General features: G+C 44.7%; 2 protein-coding genes across 2 annotated transcripts in view; one reads left to right on the forward strand and one right to left on the reverse strand.

Annotated features, from left to right (window-relative positions):
- LOC119361370 (G-type lectin S-receptor-like serine/threonine-protein kinase At1g11410) overlaps positions 1-1921 on the forward strand; it is a 5813-nt gene extending 3892 nt beyond the window's left edge. The window contains exons 2-6 of the mRNA XM_037626612.1: positions 345-415; positions 647-833; positions 940-1165; positions 1257-1353; positions 1601-1921. Of these exons, the coding sequence (XP_037482509.1) occupies positions 345-415; positions 647-833; positions 940-1165; positions 1257-1353; positions 1601-1921 (902 nt within the window). The remainder of the gene's footprint in view (positions 1-344; positions 416-646; positions 834-939; positions 1166-1256; positions 1354-1600) is intronic.
- Positions 1922-8776: 6855 nt separating this feature from the next.
- LOC119368733 (receptor-like serine/threonine-protein kinase SD1-8) lies at positions 8777-12442 on the reverse strand. Its single transcript, XM_037633906.1, has 7 exons — positions 11131-12442; positions 10474-10605; positions 10208-10374; positions 9821-10037; positions 9501-9723; positions 9272-9404; positions 8777-9166 (listed from the first exon to the last, which is right to left on the reverse strand). Exons 1-7 carry the CDS (start codon positions 12440-12442, stop codon positions 8837-8839), a joined length of 2514 nt encoding a protein of 837 aa, XP_037489803.1. The 3' UTR covers positions 8777-8836.
- Between the last annotated feature and the right edge of the window lie 1611 nt (positions 12443-14053).

The raw sequence follows: 14053 nt of genomic DNA on the forward strand, positions 1-14053 counted from the left end.
AAAACGACAAATTTTAAAATTGTTCATGTTTCAAAAGTTGTTTGTGTTTCGCAATTTTGTTCACTTTCAAAATAAAATTTCTCAAATTTCGTTCACAAATTGCAAAACTATTAGGCATTTGAAAATTGTTCGCATTTTTTAATAAAGTTTCAGATTTTTCAGAAAATATTTCATATATATGTACGCCCAGAATTTGCTTTGCCCATGAGGTCTGTACGTGCACTTATAGTCTTCTTACTATAAAAGAGGCTACAGGAGATTTTTCCGACCGAAACATCATGGCAAAGGAGGATTTAGCAACGTCTATATATAAGGTAATAACTATTCTTGTACATTTGTCACAGATTGGCTACAGAGTATTAAAGGAGATAATACAATCCGCTATTTGAATGGCACCCTGCAGTTGTACATGATTGTATACTCCATGTACTCCCTCCGTTCCTAAATATAAGTTTTGTAGAGATTTCACTAGGTGGACAACATACGGAGCAAAATGAATGAATCCAAACTTAAAATGCATCTTTATACATTCGTATGCGGTTCATAGTGAAATCTCTACAAAGATTTACATTTAGAAACGGAGGGAGTATATGCTTAATCACGCGATGGTACAGACTGTGCCGTTGATGTTGCTGTTGATGTAAAGAGGCTGAAACGCGCTCGTCTTACTGATAAAGGCAGGGGAGAATTCTTAAGGGAAGTGGAAGTGATGTCGACACTCAGGCATATCAACCTTGCGGAGCTTCTCTACTATTGCCAGGACCAGGAAGAAGATGAATGCATACTAGTCTACGAGTGGATGGAGAAAAAAAGTTCAAATCGCTACATATTTGGTACTCACTGCAATGCCTGCCGTGTCAATCTATCATTATATCTACAAATGTAATCCACAGGTATTCATATCTGTATTTGGCCTCAAGCACGTATTTGAAAACGCAGGAGAACAAAACATGCCCCGCTCTTCACCAAATTGGGTGCAAAGACTGGAAATAGTTCGTGGGGTTGCAGTAGGTGTTGAATTCCTTCACAGCAAGCAAGTCATTCACAGGGATCTTAAACCTGGCAATATACTTCTGGATGATTCGTGGAACCCGAAGATAGCAGACTTCGCCACTGCCAAGCTGTTAATTGCTGACCAGACAGATCCGACAGTAGTATTGACACCGTACGATTGAAATTTCCATCTCATCCAATGTTTCATATTCAACTTAAACTAATATGACAGGAAATTGATTCAATGTTTTGTCTTAAATGAAAGGATATGTGGCTCCAGAGTATGCAGGAGCAGAGCTGACCCTGACGTACAAGTGTGATGTATATAGCTTCGGAGTCGTCCTGACGTACAAGTGTGATGTATATAGCTTCGGATCCGTTTCACTGGCAGAAGGAGAACAAGCACGCCAACGTTCCTTCTTCATGTAAGGCTACTCATGATAAAAAGTACTCCTTGTCTCTTCCCACTGAAACGGGTGCAAACTAGCAATGAACCAGTAATCTTTGTTCAGCTTGCTACACAACCCCAACACACGTTCCAAACATAGCCACATATCAAACAAAGATGAGCGCTACTCCGTGCGTGTAACTAAGCATATTTTTGCAGGCCTGGGAATTGTGGAATCGACATGATATTGAGGAGCTTCTTGATCAAGAAGTGGGCGAACCTGGTGAGCTCTTGTCAGCACTAGCCAGGTGCATCCAGATTGGCCTTCTTTGTGTGCAGCAATCGCCCGAGGAGGGCAGGCCTGCCATGTCTGAAGTTGTGGGAATGCTAGCCGGCACCGACTCACACTCACAGCTCCGTATGCCAAGTAGACCCACAGCCAACAGTGGAGCTGGCCCCAGTGTACGATTAACCCCCGGGCCAAGCTGGGCCCTCTCACCAATCTCTTCTCCTGCAGCAATCACATCGTATGATCCGTGATCATTTGGTGCTGGATCTTTTCAGTTTGAGTGCCTCATCCTTCCTTGCGGCTTCATCGCGACAATGCAAGCAACATAAGCCTAAAATTTACTACTGTACCAATCTGTGACTTGCGGTATGAATTTGATGTTTGATGTTTGTACTTTAACACTGGATATCGCCTTCATTTTCCTATGTGAATTTGTGGTTGTCCAAACTATGACATATTTGTTGGAACTTGTGTTATGAGAATGATAATTGGCACACCAATTTGAATGTGGTGTGATAATTAACACTGGATATCACCTCTTGCTTTCCTGGCTGAATTCGTGCCTGTTCAAAGTAGGACGAGATTGTTGGAACTTACTGCCAGACCGGGAAATCAATGTTTTGTATGTCACTTTCATACCTTGTATCCAAGGTTGCCTCCATATTTTGGAAACAAGAGCAGACTGAACAGCGCAAAGTGAATTGTTACGCAGGCCACTATGCTAGACGGGCACAGCATTCAGAGCTGAGTCCAGTTCACAGGATGGGTGCACAATTGGCACGGTCAGGACACTTGGAAACATGCGCTTATGGAATGTACAATGGCAAAGTGCCTCTGCTCTCTTGTTGACGAAGAACTTGTGGAACACTTGATCGCCTGCAGGTTGAATGATGGGAAGCTATGGCTCATGGAAATTCAGTCTACGGATGAAAGCAGCTTTGTAAAAAAACCCTGATGATACTATGGTCGATATGGTGGCCACGGAGGAAGTTCGTACACGAGGACCAAGTTCAGTCCCTCTGTAAACGTTCATATTTTTCAAGAACTACTTAGATGATCTCGCTTTGATTCCTTGGAAGAAAACATTGAGGGCTACTCCTGCTCAGCCAGTCAGCCGGCTAGATGGATCCCACCATCGGTCGGTGCTGTGAAGATCCATATAGACGCAGCCATTGGACGTCATGGAGATAGAGGAACTTGTGCAGCTTTATGCAGAAACCGGGCTTGTCCTTGGTGCTTCGGTGACTGTAGTTTGTGATTTGATATCACCAGATATTCTTGAAGTAAAGGCGAGCAGTGAAGCTTTGTCCTTGGCGATGGACCTATTGTGCAACAATGTTGTCATAGCAACTGATTGCTGGGGCAGCTTGGAACGTCGGTAGCAATCATTCATGAAATAAAGGAGAAGATGAAGAGTGTGAGTTCAGTAGATTTTGTGTATGAAAGTAGAAGTTTGAATGTAGAAGCTCATAGTCCGGCAAAAGCAGCTACTAACTTAGATTTTGAGCGCCATTTGTGGCTTCTGGACAGACCAGATATCATTTGTATCCCTAAAAACATCCTGAGTTAATAAATCACGGCCAGGAGTTTCTATAAAAAAAAATTGGTACTGTGAGGAGAGTAGTGTGGGCAAGTAACATGATGGATTGCAGCATTGGTGTATAATTTTCATCGATTCCCCGAAAGAAAGAAAGAAAGAAAGAAAGAATATTGAATTGAGAAACAAAAAGGCCAAGAAAAATAAAAATGCAAACACACCATGTCGGTGGGGAAAGCTAGCTGCAACCATGCAGGCATGTGGAGCCGTGCATGTAATAATCTCCAACGGATCATTTAACCAATTCAATTTCTAATAGCTGACCACACCTGCCGCGTGGTTGCTAACCGTTCCTGGCGTGCGGTTTATAAATTAGCCGAACTTAATCCAGTTAAGCGGTATGGTACTAATCACAAAAACAGCACTACCTCTGTGCCACCGGGGCTACACGCCTCCGGAGTTGGCCACAACTAACAAGCCTCCGGAACACGCCTCCGGAAGTATCAGGTGATACCACATGATACCATGATACCAACTTACAAACTCAAATTTAAACATGTCAAAAAATTCTGAAATTATAATGAATGTTCACAACACATATGTTGACAACCCCTAAAAAATTCAGATCAAAATTCGAAATACACAAGGAGAAACAAAAAAGACAAATTCATATGTGAATAGTGGCATTCTAGCTTTTGTCTTCTTTTGATACTATTCATGATGGATTTGTCTTTTTTCTTTCTCCTTGTGTATTTCGAAATTCGATCTGAATTTTTTAGGGGTTGTCGACATATGTGTTGTGAACATCCATGATTCTTTTAAAAAAATTGACATGTTTAAATTTGAATTTTACATGTTGGTATCATGAAATCATCTAAGGACTGGTATCACCTGATATTCGCAACTCTGATCTCTTTCAGGTGTCCTAGCCTGTAGCGACCTCTCTCCATGCCTTAGAGCGAGTGTTACTTCAGTCTCGTCTGAGGCATTTTCGCCGCACTACGTACTGAGCCGGCCTATTTTACCTCTGTTTTCTTCTTTAGCTGTTTGCGATCGAGATGCTCGCTCGTGGTGGTTGATGTACTGGTTTCTTCTGTTTTTTTTTTTGTCTTTTTTTCTGTCTGTTTTCTCTGTTTCTTCACGGGTTTTCTTTAATCATCTGGTCTTTTTTATTGTGTGTTTTATCGTTTTTCTTTGTTTTTTCATGATTTTTTTAACACAGTACAGACGCAAACACTCATATATACGCGCATACGCTCACCTCTATGAACGCACACACGCATACCCTATCCCTATGAGTACCTTCGAAAGACTGAGCCGTCATATCATCTTGAAATTTACGAAGTTACCATAGGTACCCTGTCGTCGACGGGAACGTCTCCTCCCACTAAATGTGCATTGCCGTAAATCCTGAAATAAATCCAAGAATAAATGCGATCACCAGGATTAGAACCCTAGTGGGCTGGGGATACCATAGTCCCTTTAACCATCCAACCACAAGTTGGTTCGCCACATGGTTGCTGCTAGCTTTCCACACCGACATGGCGTGCGTCCATTTTTTATTTCTTCTTCTTTTTCTTTCCCAATTCAATCTTTTTTTTTCTGGGGCGGGCCGATGAAAATTATACACCAACAGCAATGCTGAAATGCTAATGGTTACTTCCCGACGCAAGATTCACTCTCCTGAGAGCATCTCTAACAGACCCCTTAAGAACGTCAAACCTGTAAAAATTCCAGTAAATTTACAGTTTCAGATCAATTTGTGTCCAGAATAGACCTGTAGAAGTTCACGGAACTGTAAACGTTTTACACGCCACTAGCCTCCAACCGTTAGTTCTACATGTCCGAGGACAGTATACATGCCACGAACCGGATCCTTCCGCCGCCTATCCCCACGCGCCGCCATACGTACCATCCGTCTCCAGCCATCGATTTCTCCCTACTCCAATAAAATTCTGCACTACAAAAGGTTCGAGCGTGTGCCTGAGGCCATGGCTGATCCGGTTCGGAGGCTCGGTGAACGAGATGCGGCGGCTTCGTGACACCAGCGGCTCCGTATTTGACAGCTACGGCGAGGGAAGCTAGCTCTAGCTTGTAGATCGATTTGGCCACGGCGACGGGAGCTAGCTAGCTAGCTCCTGGGTCGATCGATTAGCCAGCCAGCTAGCTAGCTCTGGGTCGATTCGATGCCGGCGCTAGCCAGCTTTTGGACCGATTCAAGCAGCGACGGCGACGGTGACGCTGGGACGCTTCGTGCGAGCCGTGCTGGACACCGGCGGCACCGTATTTAGTCGCTTTGTGCGCTGTCCGTCGGGTTCGTGGAAGTGAGCTAGGTGGTCGTGGATGGGCGAGATGAAGAAGAAGACGTGAGGAAGAATATACGAGAATATTTGATTTTACAATCTATGTTTAAGGGGTCTACTCGGCCGCAACCCAAACCAACCCTTAAAATGCGTTTTCCGCGAAGGTTTTCAGTTTCGCGATTTAAGGGGTCTGCTAGAGATGCTCTGACTATACTAAATGGTTATGCACCAGTTCAGAGCGCAAGCTGTTCCCATCCTTTGAACTGGACTCAGCTCTGAATGGTGCATGGCCTAGTGGCCTGCATAAAAATTCACTTTACAGTGTTCACATAAGAAAGTTCCAAAAATTCTGTCATAGTTTGGACAAGCACATATTCAGACAGGAAAAGAAAGGCGATGTCCAGTATAAAATGGGGCGAAAGCCTTTTTCAATAAAGTACACAAATAAAACATCAACTTCAGAACGCAAGTACCCGCCTGGTAGTAAATTTAAGGCTTATTTCGCTTGCACCGTCCCAATGAAGCCGTAAGGAATGGTGAGGCACTCAAACCGGAAGGACCCAGCCCGAAATGATCACGAATCATACACTGCATTTGCCGCAGGATGTGCCGAGCGAGAGATGGTGCTCGGCCCGGGGGTGTCATCTGAGATTAGCTGTACGCTCAGGCCAGGTGCCCTGTTAGCAATCGGTTTACTTGGTAAATGGAGCTGTGAGTCAGTGCTGGTTAGCATTGCCACAACTTCAGACATGGCAGGCCTGTCCTCCTCAGGTGATTGGTGCAAATTCTGCACGCAGAGAAGGCCAATCTGGATGCACCTGGCTAGTACTGACAAGAGCTCACCAGGTTCGCCCACTTCTTCATCAAGAAGCTCCTCAATATCGCGACGATTCCATAGTTCCCAGGCCTGCAAAAATATGCTCGGTTAATGGAGTACCGCTCATCTTTGTTTGATATGGCTATGTTTGAAACGTGTGTTAGGCTTGTGTAGCAAACTGAACAAAGATTACCCGTTCATTGTTAGTTTGCAGTTTTGCACCCATTTCAGTGGGAAGAAACTAGAGGACGCATAAGGAAGAGTACGTTTTATCATGAGCAGACTTGCATGAAGAAGGAACGTTGGCATGCTTGTTCTCCTTTTGCAGGTGACTATCTCTAGCAGGACAACTCCGAAGCTATATACATCACACTTGTACGTTCACGTCTGCTGACCGCCGCCTGCGAGTGGACAGTGACGGGGTGTGTCGTTCCTGTGGGGTTGGCCGTGTGTGCGTGCGTGCGAGCGGAGAAGACCAAAATCACTAATTGAGGAATACTCGTTGCAAAGATCACTCCCAACTCCCCAGGTTGCGACAAGTGGCGCACATGTTGTGCGCCACTTGTCGTAACCTGAGCGTTTTACCTTTTTTCGTAGATCCGTTTATTCAAAATGTTTTATCTCTCAAATTGCGCGTCCAAATCTCGAACCGCTTTCATTGTTAGATTCCTCGCATCGAGATCTTCAAAACTAGATCCGATGTTGATAGGTTTTGATGAAGGTTTTTTTCGTGAAAAAACCGAACGAAAAAACTGACCGGGAGCACAGGTTTTTTCCTTTCCGAAAGAGGCACGCCCCTCAAAAAATCACAACCGTGCCTCTCGCGGAAGGAAGAAAAGAGAAAACATGTTCTTTTTCCGTTACCGAGGAGGCATGACCGTGACTCTCGCGAAAGCACAACCGTGCCTCTCGCGGACACAAAACCATGACTCTCGCAAAAAAAACAGAAAACATGTTTTTTTTCATTTCCGAGAGGCACGGCCGTGACTCTCGCTAAAGCACGGGCGTGACTCTCGCGAAAAAACAGAAAACACGTCTTTTTCGTTTCGGAGAGGCACGGCCGTGACTCTCGCTAAAGCACAACCGTGCATCTTGCGAAAGCAAAACCGTGACTCTCACGAAAGAGAAAAAAACATAAAATGCATTTTTTTCAGTTTCTGAGAGGCACGGCCTTGACTCTCACGAAAGCACACCCGTGCCTCTCACGTAAGCAAAACCATGACTCTCGTGAAAGAAAAAAAAACAGAAAACGCGTTTTTCACGCAAAAAAATTTTAAATTTTTTTTATCGAAAAGCTAAGGAAGACCGGTGGAAAACCAAAACGTTGAAAAAAGCCGAAAAAAACATTTAAAAAGCCGAAAACGCGTGCGAAAAAAATCCATAGAAAGCCCAAAGCGCGACACGTGGCAAATGGCTGAGAGCACGCCAAGTGGCACTGATCGTTGAGGCTCCCGGAGCAGCGCTCGTTAACCAGTTGCTCTCGGAGAGGACGGAGTCGGGGAAGAAGCAGGCTGAGCGGCATGATGGGCTTCGGTAGACCGATTCCAGCCCATATCCTCAAAAATAGCGCAGTGTCTCTGTTTTCTTCTTGCTATCCCGCTGCTGGGCCTGGCCTGGCTCAGTGCGGAAAGCTAAGCTGGACGCTCGAAAGACAACAGTGATGTGGCCCAACTGCGGAGGCGTAGTTTCCGGCTCGAGCCGCGGTGCGTAGTATTTTCGTTATTAGTACCACACCGCTTAGCTAGATTGACTTTGGCTAGTTTATTAACAGCTCTCCGGGCCAGGGTATCAACCACGTGGCAGATGTGGTTAGCTATTACAAATTGAAATGGTTAAATGATGCGTTGGACATTACATGCGCGCCTCCACAATGCGCATGTCTGCAGCTAGCTGTCCACACTGACATAGTGTGCCTTGTGCTTTTTTTTCCATCTCTCAGTTTACTACTCCTGTTTCTTCTTTCCCATTTTTTTCTCAGCTAATTTTTGTTTTTATCTTGGGGGGAAATCTATGAAAATTATAAACCAATAACGTACTGCATCATGTTACTTGCACACACAAGATCTACGTACTGTCCTGATTGCTATGCACTAGACTGCATAACAGTTCACTTTGCAGTGTTTAGCCTGCTCATGGAGGTATGGAAGTGACATACAAAACAACCCCCAAATATTATATCATTCTCATAAGAAAAGTTCAATCAATACTGCCAAGTAATATTTGAACAAGCACAAATATGAAAATGAAAACAAAGGCGATACACTGTGCTTAAGTATATATACAAGAATAAAACATCGACTTCCAAGGCTGGCAGTAAGTTCCAACAATCCCGTCGTACTTTGAAAAAGCACAAATCCAGACAGGAAAACAATGGCGATATCTGGTGTTAAAGTACACCAATAAACATCAAATTCATGCCGCAAGTTCCAGATCCAGACCGGCAGTAAGTTTTAGGCTTATTTCCTCTTGCACCGCCACTGCCTCTGCCTCACCCTGATAGACCGAAGCACTACACCGTAGCTTCCATGCCTGGGCTCGTGGGGTCACGTCCACATGAGCAAAATAGCCACAGTAAGAAGGTCCGGCTCGGTCCTGGCTGTGCGCCCGGTCCTGGTCTGCTGTTTGGTGTGGGTTTCAGTGGCCTGGGGAGCTGTGAGCTGTTGTTTAGCATTGCCACAACTTCAGACATTGAAGGTCTATGCTCTGGCAAATACTGCACGCAGAGAAGGCCAATCTGGATGCATCTGAGTAGCCCCGACAAGACTTCACCTTCAGGTTCACCACCCACCGCCACATCAAGAAGCTCCCCGCTCTTACATTGATTCCACAATTCCCAGGCCTGTAAGAAAGAAAGAATAAAAAGCTCAGCTAGTGGCCCATTTTCATTGGGGAGAAACTAGAGGATGCACCAGGGAGGAGTATGTTTTGTGCTGAGCAGACTTACATCAGGAAGGAACGTTGCATTGCTTGTTCTCCTTTGGCCACTGACTATCTCCAGCAAAACGACTCCGAAGCTATATAAATCACACTTGTACGTCAGGGCCCCTTCCCCTATATACTCTGGAGCCACATATCCCCTGCATTTAACACAAAACATGGAGTTAATTGAGGTTTGTCCTGGTAGTCTACCATGAATATGAAAACATTAGATGGGTTGGAAATTTTAATCATACCGTGTCTGTACTAATGTCAAATCTGTCTGCTCGTCAATAAATAGCTTTGCGGTGGCAAAGTCTGCTATCTTTGGAACCCACGTATCACTGACAAGTATGTTCGCAGGTTTTAGATCCCTGTGAATGAATCCTCTGCCGTGAAGAAATTCAACACCTATGGCCACACCTCGAATTATTTCCCGTCTTTGCGCCCAACTCAGTGAGGAACGGAGTCCTTCTTCTCCTGCATTTCCAAATGGGTGTGTGAGGCCAAAAACAGATAGGAATAGTTGTGGGTACATATAATGATAGATTAACATGGCATGCATTGCAACGAGTACCAAATATGTAAAGATTCAAACTTTTTTTCTCCATCCACTCGTAGACTAGTATCCACTCATCTCCTTCCCGGCAATAGTAGAGGAGCTTAGCAAGATTGACATGGGTGAGCGTTGACATCACTTCCACTTCCCTTGAGAAATGCTGCCTGCCTTTATCAGTAAGAAGAGACTGTTTGAGCCTCTTTACAGCAACCATTGTACCACCAGGTAGTTGCCCCTGTTGATTATACAGTAATATGTTACAGTGTAGATCCAGCAGATATTTGCAGCATGCAATTAATTACTGAAGGGTGCCATTGGATTGTCTGATTCTATTATCTCCTTGTGTATTGTGTAGTCAACGTGGGAAAAATGTCAGTTCATATGGATAAGAAAAAAAATCAACACCTTGTAGACAACACTAAATCCTTCTTCAACAACTTTATTTGCATCGGAGAAACTTCCTGTAGCCTCTATTATAGTATGGAGATCAATTGTAGGGACGGACGTCATGGGCGAAGCGGGATTCGGAGAATGGCTATCAGAACCCCCTGTCACCCTCAGACCATTGTGTACTGGAAAATAGTTAGGCTTGTGAGTCTACTTCTCTCATTCGGAATAGTAAAAGAAGAAATACAAATGCGATTAATAATTTAATATAATTAAGAACTTACCTAATACCCTTTGCACGCGATGTCGTCTCCTGGTGATAATAACCCAGAAGGCAAGGAGAACCAGAATGATGATCAAGGCTACGGATACACCGATAACGATACCGGTTGGGAACATGGATACAGATGGCCCATCTATTATGAACAATAAAATTTTGAAACTTAAATTAGCTTAAATGTTAAACTTTCCTTTGGTATTTGCGCAAAGGCATAAATCTTCTAAAAAAAACTAGAAACACAGTATTAGATGTTGGTGCCATCTAACTGGTACCTTCCTTGCAGTGATCCTAACATATTTTCTAACTGGTTGCATGGCCTTGGTTCTAAGCTTAGGACTCAAATCCTGGTAGGCGTTGTGATGCTACATTGGTCGGTACAGTATGCTCTTTGAACTAGCCAGTAGCCATCTATGCCATCACATTCCTTGATTAATTGAATGTTGACATATCTACGACTGCAGTTGTATAGCTTTGTTTGGTTGAAATCCTAAACTCTAAACTTTCCTATTGGGAAGCTAAAATGGTAGATGTTGGAAATGGGTAAGGAGGGGCATCCATGAGGTGTGCATCTCAGGAACAACAGTAAATTAGCATCACCAAAAATCTTAAAATGCAAACTATACATTGCTAATGATCTAGAAAGTGAAACAATATAACATACCTAATTCTGACTTGGTGGATCTGAGATAAAGGATTTGCCCTCCATCTACATACCGGAGATCCATGAGGTCCTCTGTCCAGATGATGCAGCCAGTTCCAGCGCCTCCTCCTTTGAGATCCAACGGCGCATACGCCAGACAAGAGCAGTTGGCCAGGCACCTCGCCCTGCACTCCTCCAACGTGATGCTAGCATCCACCGATACATTGTGCGTGTTGGGAAGCTTCACTCCGTCTATCACCACGAAACCGTCCGTGGTACTGGACATTCCATTGCCACAGTCCAGTACCATCTTTCGGCGGCAACCGTTGGAGGTGTCCCTCATCTTCCACTGCACTGGAGATGTCGGGCTGAACCCCTGTACACAGCTGCAGAACGACGTTGATGGAGCATTGGCGTTGCACAGACCAAATGCCCCACACCTGCCATAGTGGTCGCAGATGTCCCTCGGCGCTTGGAAGAAGATCTTCCACAACCGGCTGGTTGGGTCCCATACCAGGCGTTGGTATACTCCATCATCAGTCAGAAGTAGACGCGAGAAGGAGGCTTCAGCCTTGGAAACATAGCTGTAGGTTACCTCACTTGAGCTGCTTGTCAACTGGTAAGCAAACTTGTCAGAATACGAGGTCATCTCCGTGACACCGCTGAACCGTAGGCCATTCCATGGTCCTGACCGGTAGATCATTTTGTCACCATCCAAGAGTATGTTTTGTGGCACACCTTCTCCGTCAGTAATGTAGCGAAACTTCCCTGTGGCAGGGTCATTGGCCGAAGCCCACGACGTAAGGTACCACTCTTCCCTGGTCCATAGGTTCTTGCCAATCTTCATGCTGGGAAGCAAGGTGTTTGATGGGTGGTCAAATGACTGCCATATGGCAGCACCATTGGCACTCCCATCGCTCAGGACAAGGTTGCCTGAATTATGCAGTTGCAGCATCGTGGAGGCAGCGCCTGTCGTGTTTGAAGACCACACAACCTGGCCGAAGCTATCGAGCAAGAAAAGGCTTCCCGTGTCACTAATCACCAGCGCCCCACGAGCGTCAGTGAGAGGACGGTCTCTGTTGGCTACCCAACAGATGGCGTCCTCGGACACGGAGAACCATATACCGAGGTATCTCTTGGCAAGCACCCCGGAAGGGAAGAAGCCCAGGGTGAATGACCCATCAGCCGAAACAAGGGTGTCACCGTCGGTGATGTTGCGGCCCTTGTCGAGAATGTCAGACCCACGGTTTGCAGCAGATGCTGTGGAAACAAGGATGAAGAGAACAAGGATGCCCAGGAGGCTGTGAATGTGTGGCTGGTTTTTCAACCACATGATGGCTTGATGTTTCTTGTTCTCGGGTTTGAGCTAATTGAACAAGGTACACTGTTAGCTACATGAGCTGCGCATATATGTCGCTGCAGCTCGCTTCTGAAGGTAGTTGTATTAACTGATTGGCGGTTAAAGGTCAAATGCCTGACTTGTTGTAGTCTATTATATATAGACAAGAGGGAATCCACAGCTACAATTGGGTACCTTTGAGTTTTCGCCACTACCTAAATAAGATTCTTACGTAGTATAATTATACATCAAATAACAAGCAGATCTTTCTCTTCAACACGCAAAGTTCTACGCCCCTAAACATCTTTCTTATTTTGGATGCCACTGACGGTTGGCCTAATTTGGTGCTTGGACCATCCGAAAGGGCAGCGGCCCAATTATACGCTTGTCTTGAGAAGTCAAATATTCACTGGTACTAGAACATGCCTTTGGTTGGGTGCATGAGTAGTGAGGACGGTGCATCGCTATTTTGTATTCTTAACATCATCCGCTTCTGCATTTGAATAGCATTCTTCATCACGTTAGCATATATATAACACCTTCCACAATAAGCAAAGCTGGCAGGAACTTCGAGGTACTAGCTCTTTCACTAATTCATTGGTTTAGCCTATGGTCCAATCAAGAAATAATAATTATACAGTCAACTCCGCAGAGAGAACCTTTGAGCAACGCTAGCATTGACAGGTTCTTCAGTACACTAAAACACATGATGGTCTTTGAACAGTTCAAACCAATAATGCTTACTAGTTACAGACTTACATATGTGTTGCTGTGAACATGTTTGTTTAATAGCTCAAGCATCATGGAACCATCGCTTTAGCGGACCGTACTTTCGATGCAATTCATCTCCAACGACCAATGATTTGTACATTGAATAGCATTATTTATAAGTAAACATATAGCACCTTCCCCAATAAATAGGGCTGGTACTAGCTCTTTCACTAATTTATTGGTTTAGCCTATAATTTGATTAAGAAATACTAATAATTTTACAGTCAACTCCACAGAGAAAACCTTTGAGCAATGCTAGCACTTCACAGCTTGTTCACACCACATTGGAGATAAAATATGCTAACATACCGTGTTTGGCAGTGATGGATCACTGCGTCCGGACAGGAACGTGTGGTGGAATCGACGCAGATTCAGTTAACGTCTGAACCTGAAGATGCATCCGGAGGTTGGGCCTGAAGCACAAACTGGCTTGAAGAGGGCTGCCGTCGGGAAGTGATTTTCCCGGGAACGACCAGACAGTTGGTCGCCGTCGGGAAGCTCATGCCTGCCGACCGCCGCCGGCGAGTGGGCAAGGATGGAGAGTGTGGTGGAGGCGCGTTGCGCCGTTGTCCGGCCGTCTGTGCGAGTGGAGAGACTGCGGAAAGGACAGAATTGGAGAGAGGAAGCTGGCAGAGGGGCAGAATGGGCTTCGGTGGATCGAGTCTAGCCCATATATGGAGTGCATGGGATTAAATTGTATAGCTTGTTTTCCATATCCCCCTAACCAAACTTGTTTTTCTATATAAAACTTAACAATTAATTTATTAATAATAAAATTTATATGTTATAAAATGTAAATGTTTTTATGAAAAAAAAATCATGTGTTTTAAAAAT

This window comes from Triticum dicoccoides, chromosome 2B (assembly GCF_002162155.2).
Source record: "Triticum dicoccoides isolate Atlit2015 ecotype Zavitan chromosome 2B, WEW_v2.0, whole genome shotgun sequence".
NCBI lineage: Eukaryota > Viridiplantae > Streptophyta > Magnoliopsida > Poales > Poaceae > Triticum > Triticum dicoccoides.

Excerpts from the sequence above, each read along its gene's own strand:
- LOC119368733 (XM_037633906.1), bottom strand. The coding sequence starts at position 12,442 with ATGTGGTTGAAAAACCAGCCACACATTCACAGCCTCCTGGGCATCCTT. Across the intron at positions 9,724-9,820 it reads TTTGAATCTTTACATATTTG|GAGAAGAAGGACTCCGTTCC; the intron begins GTACTCGTTGCA and ends TTGGAAATGCAG. Across the intron at positions 9,405-9,500 it reads TTGACATTAGTACAGACACG|GGGATATGTGGCTCCAGAGT; the intron begins GTATGATTAAAA and ends TGTTAAATGCAG.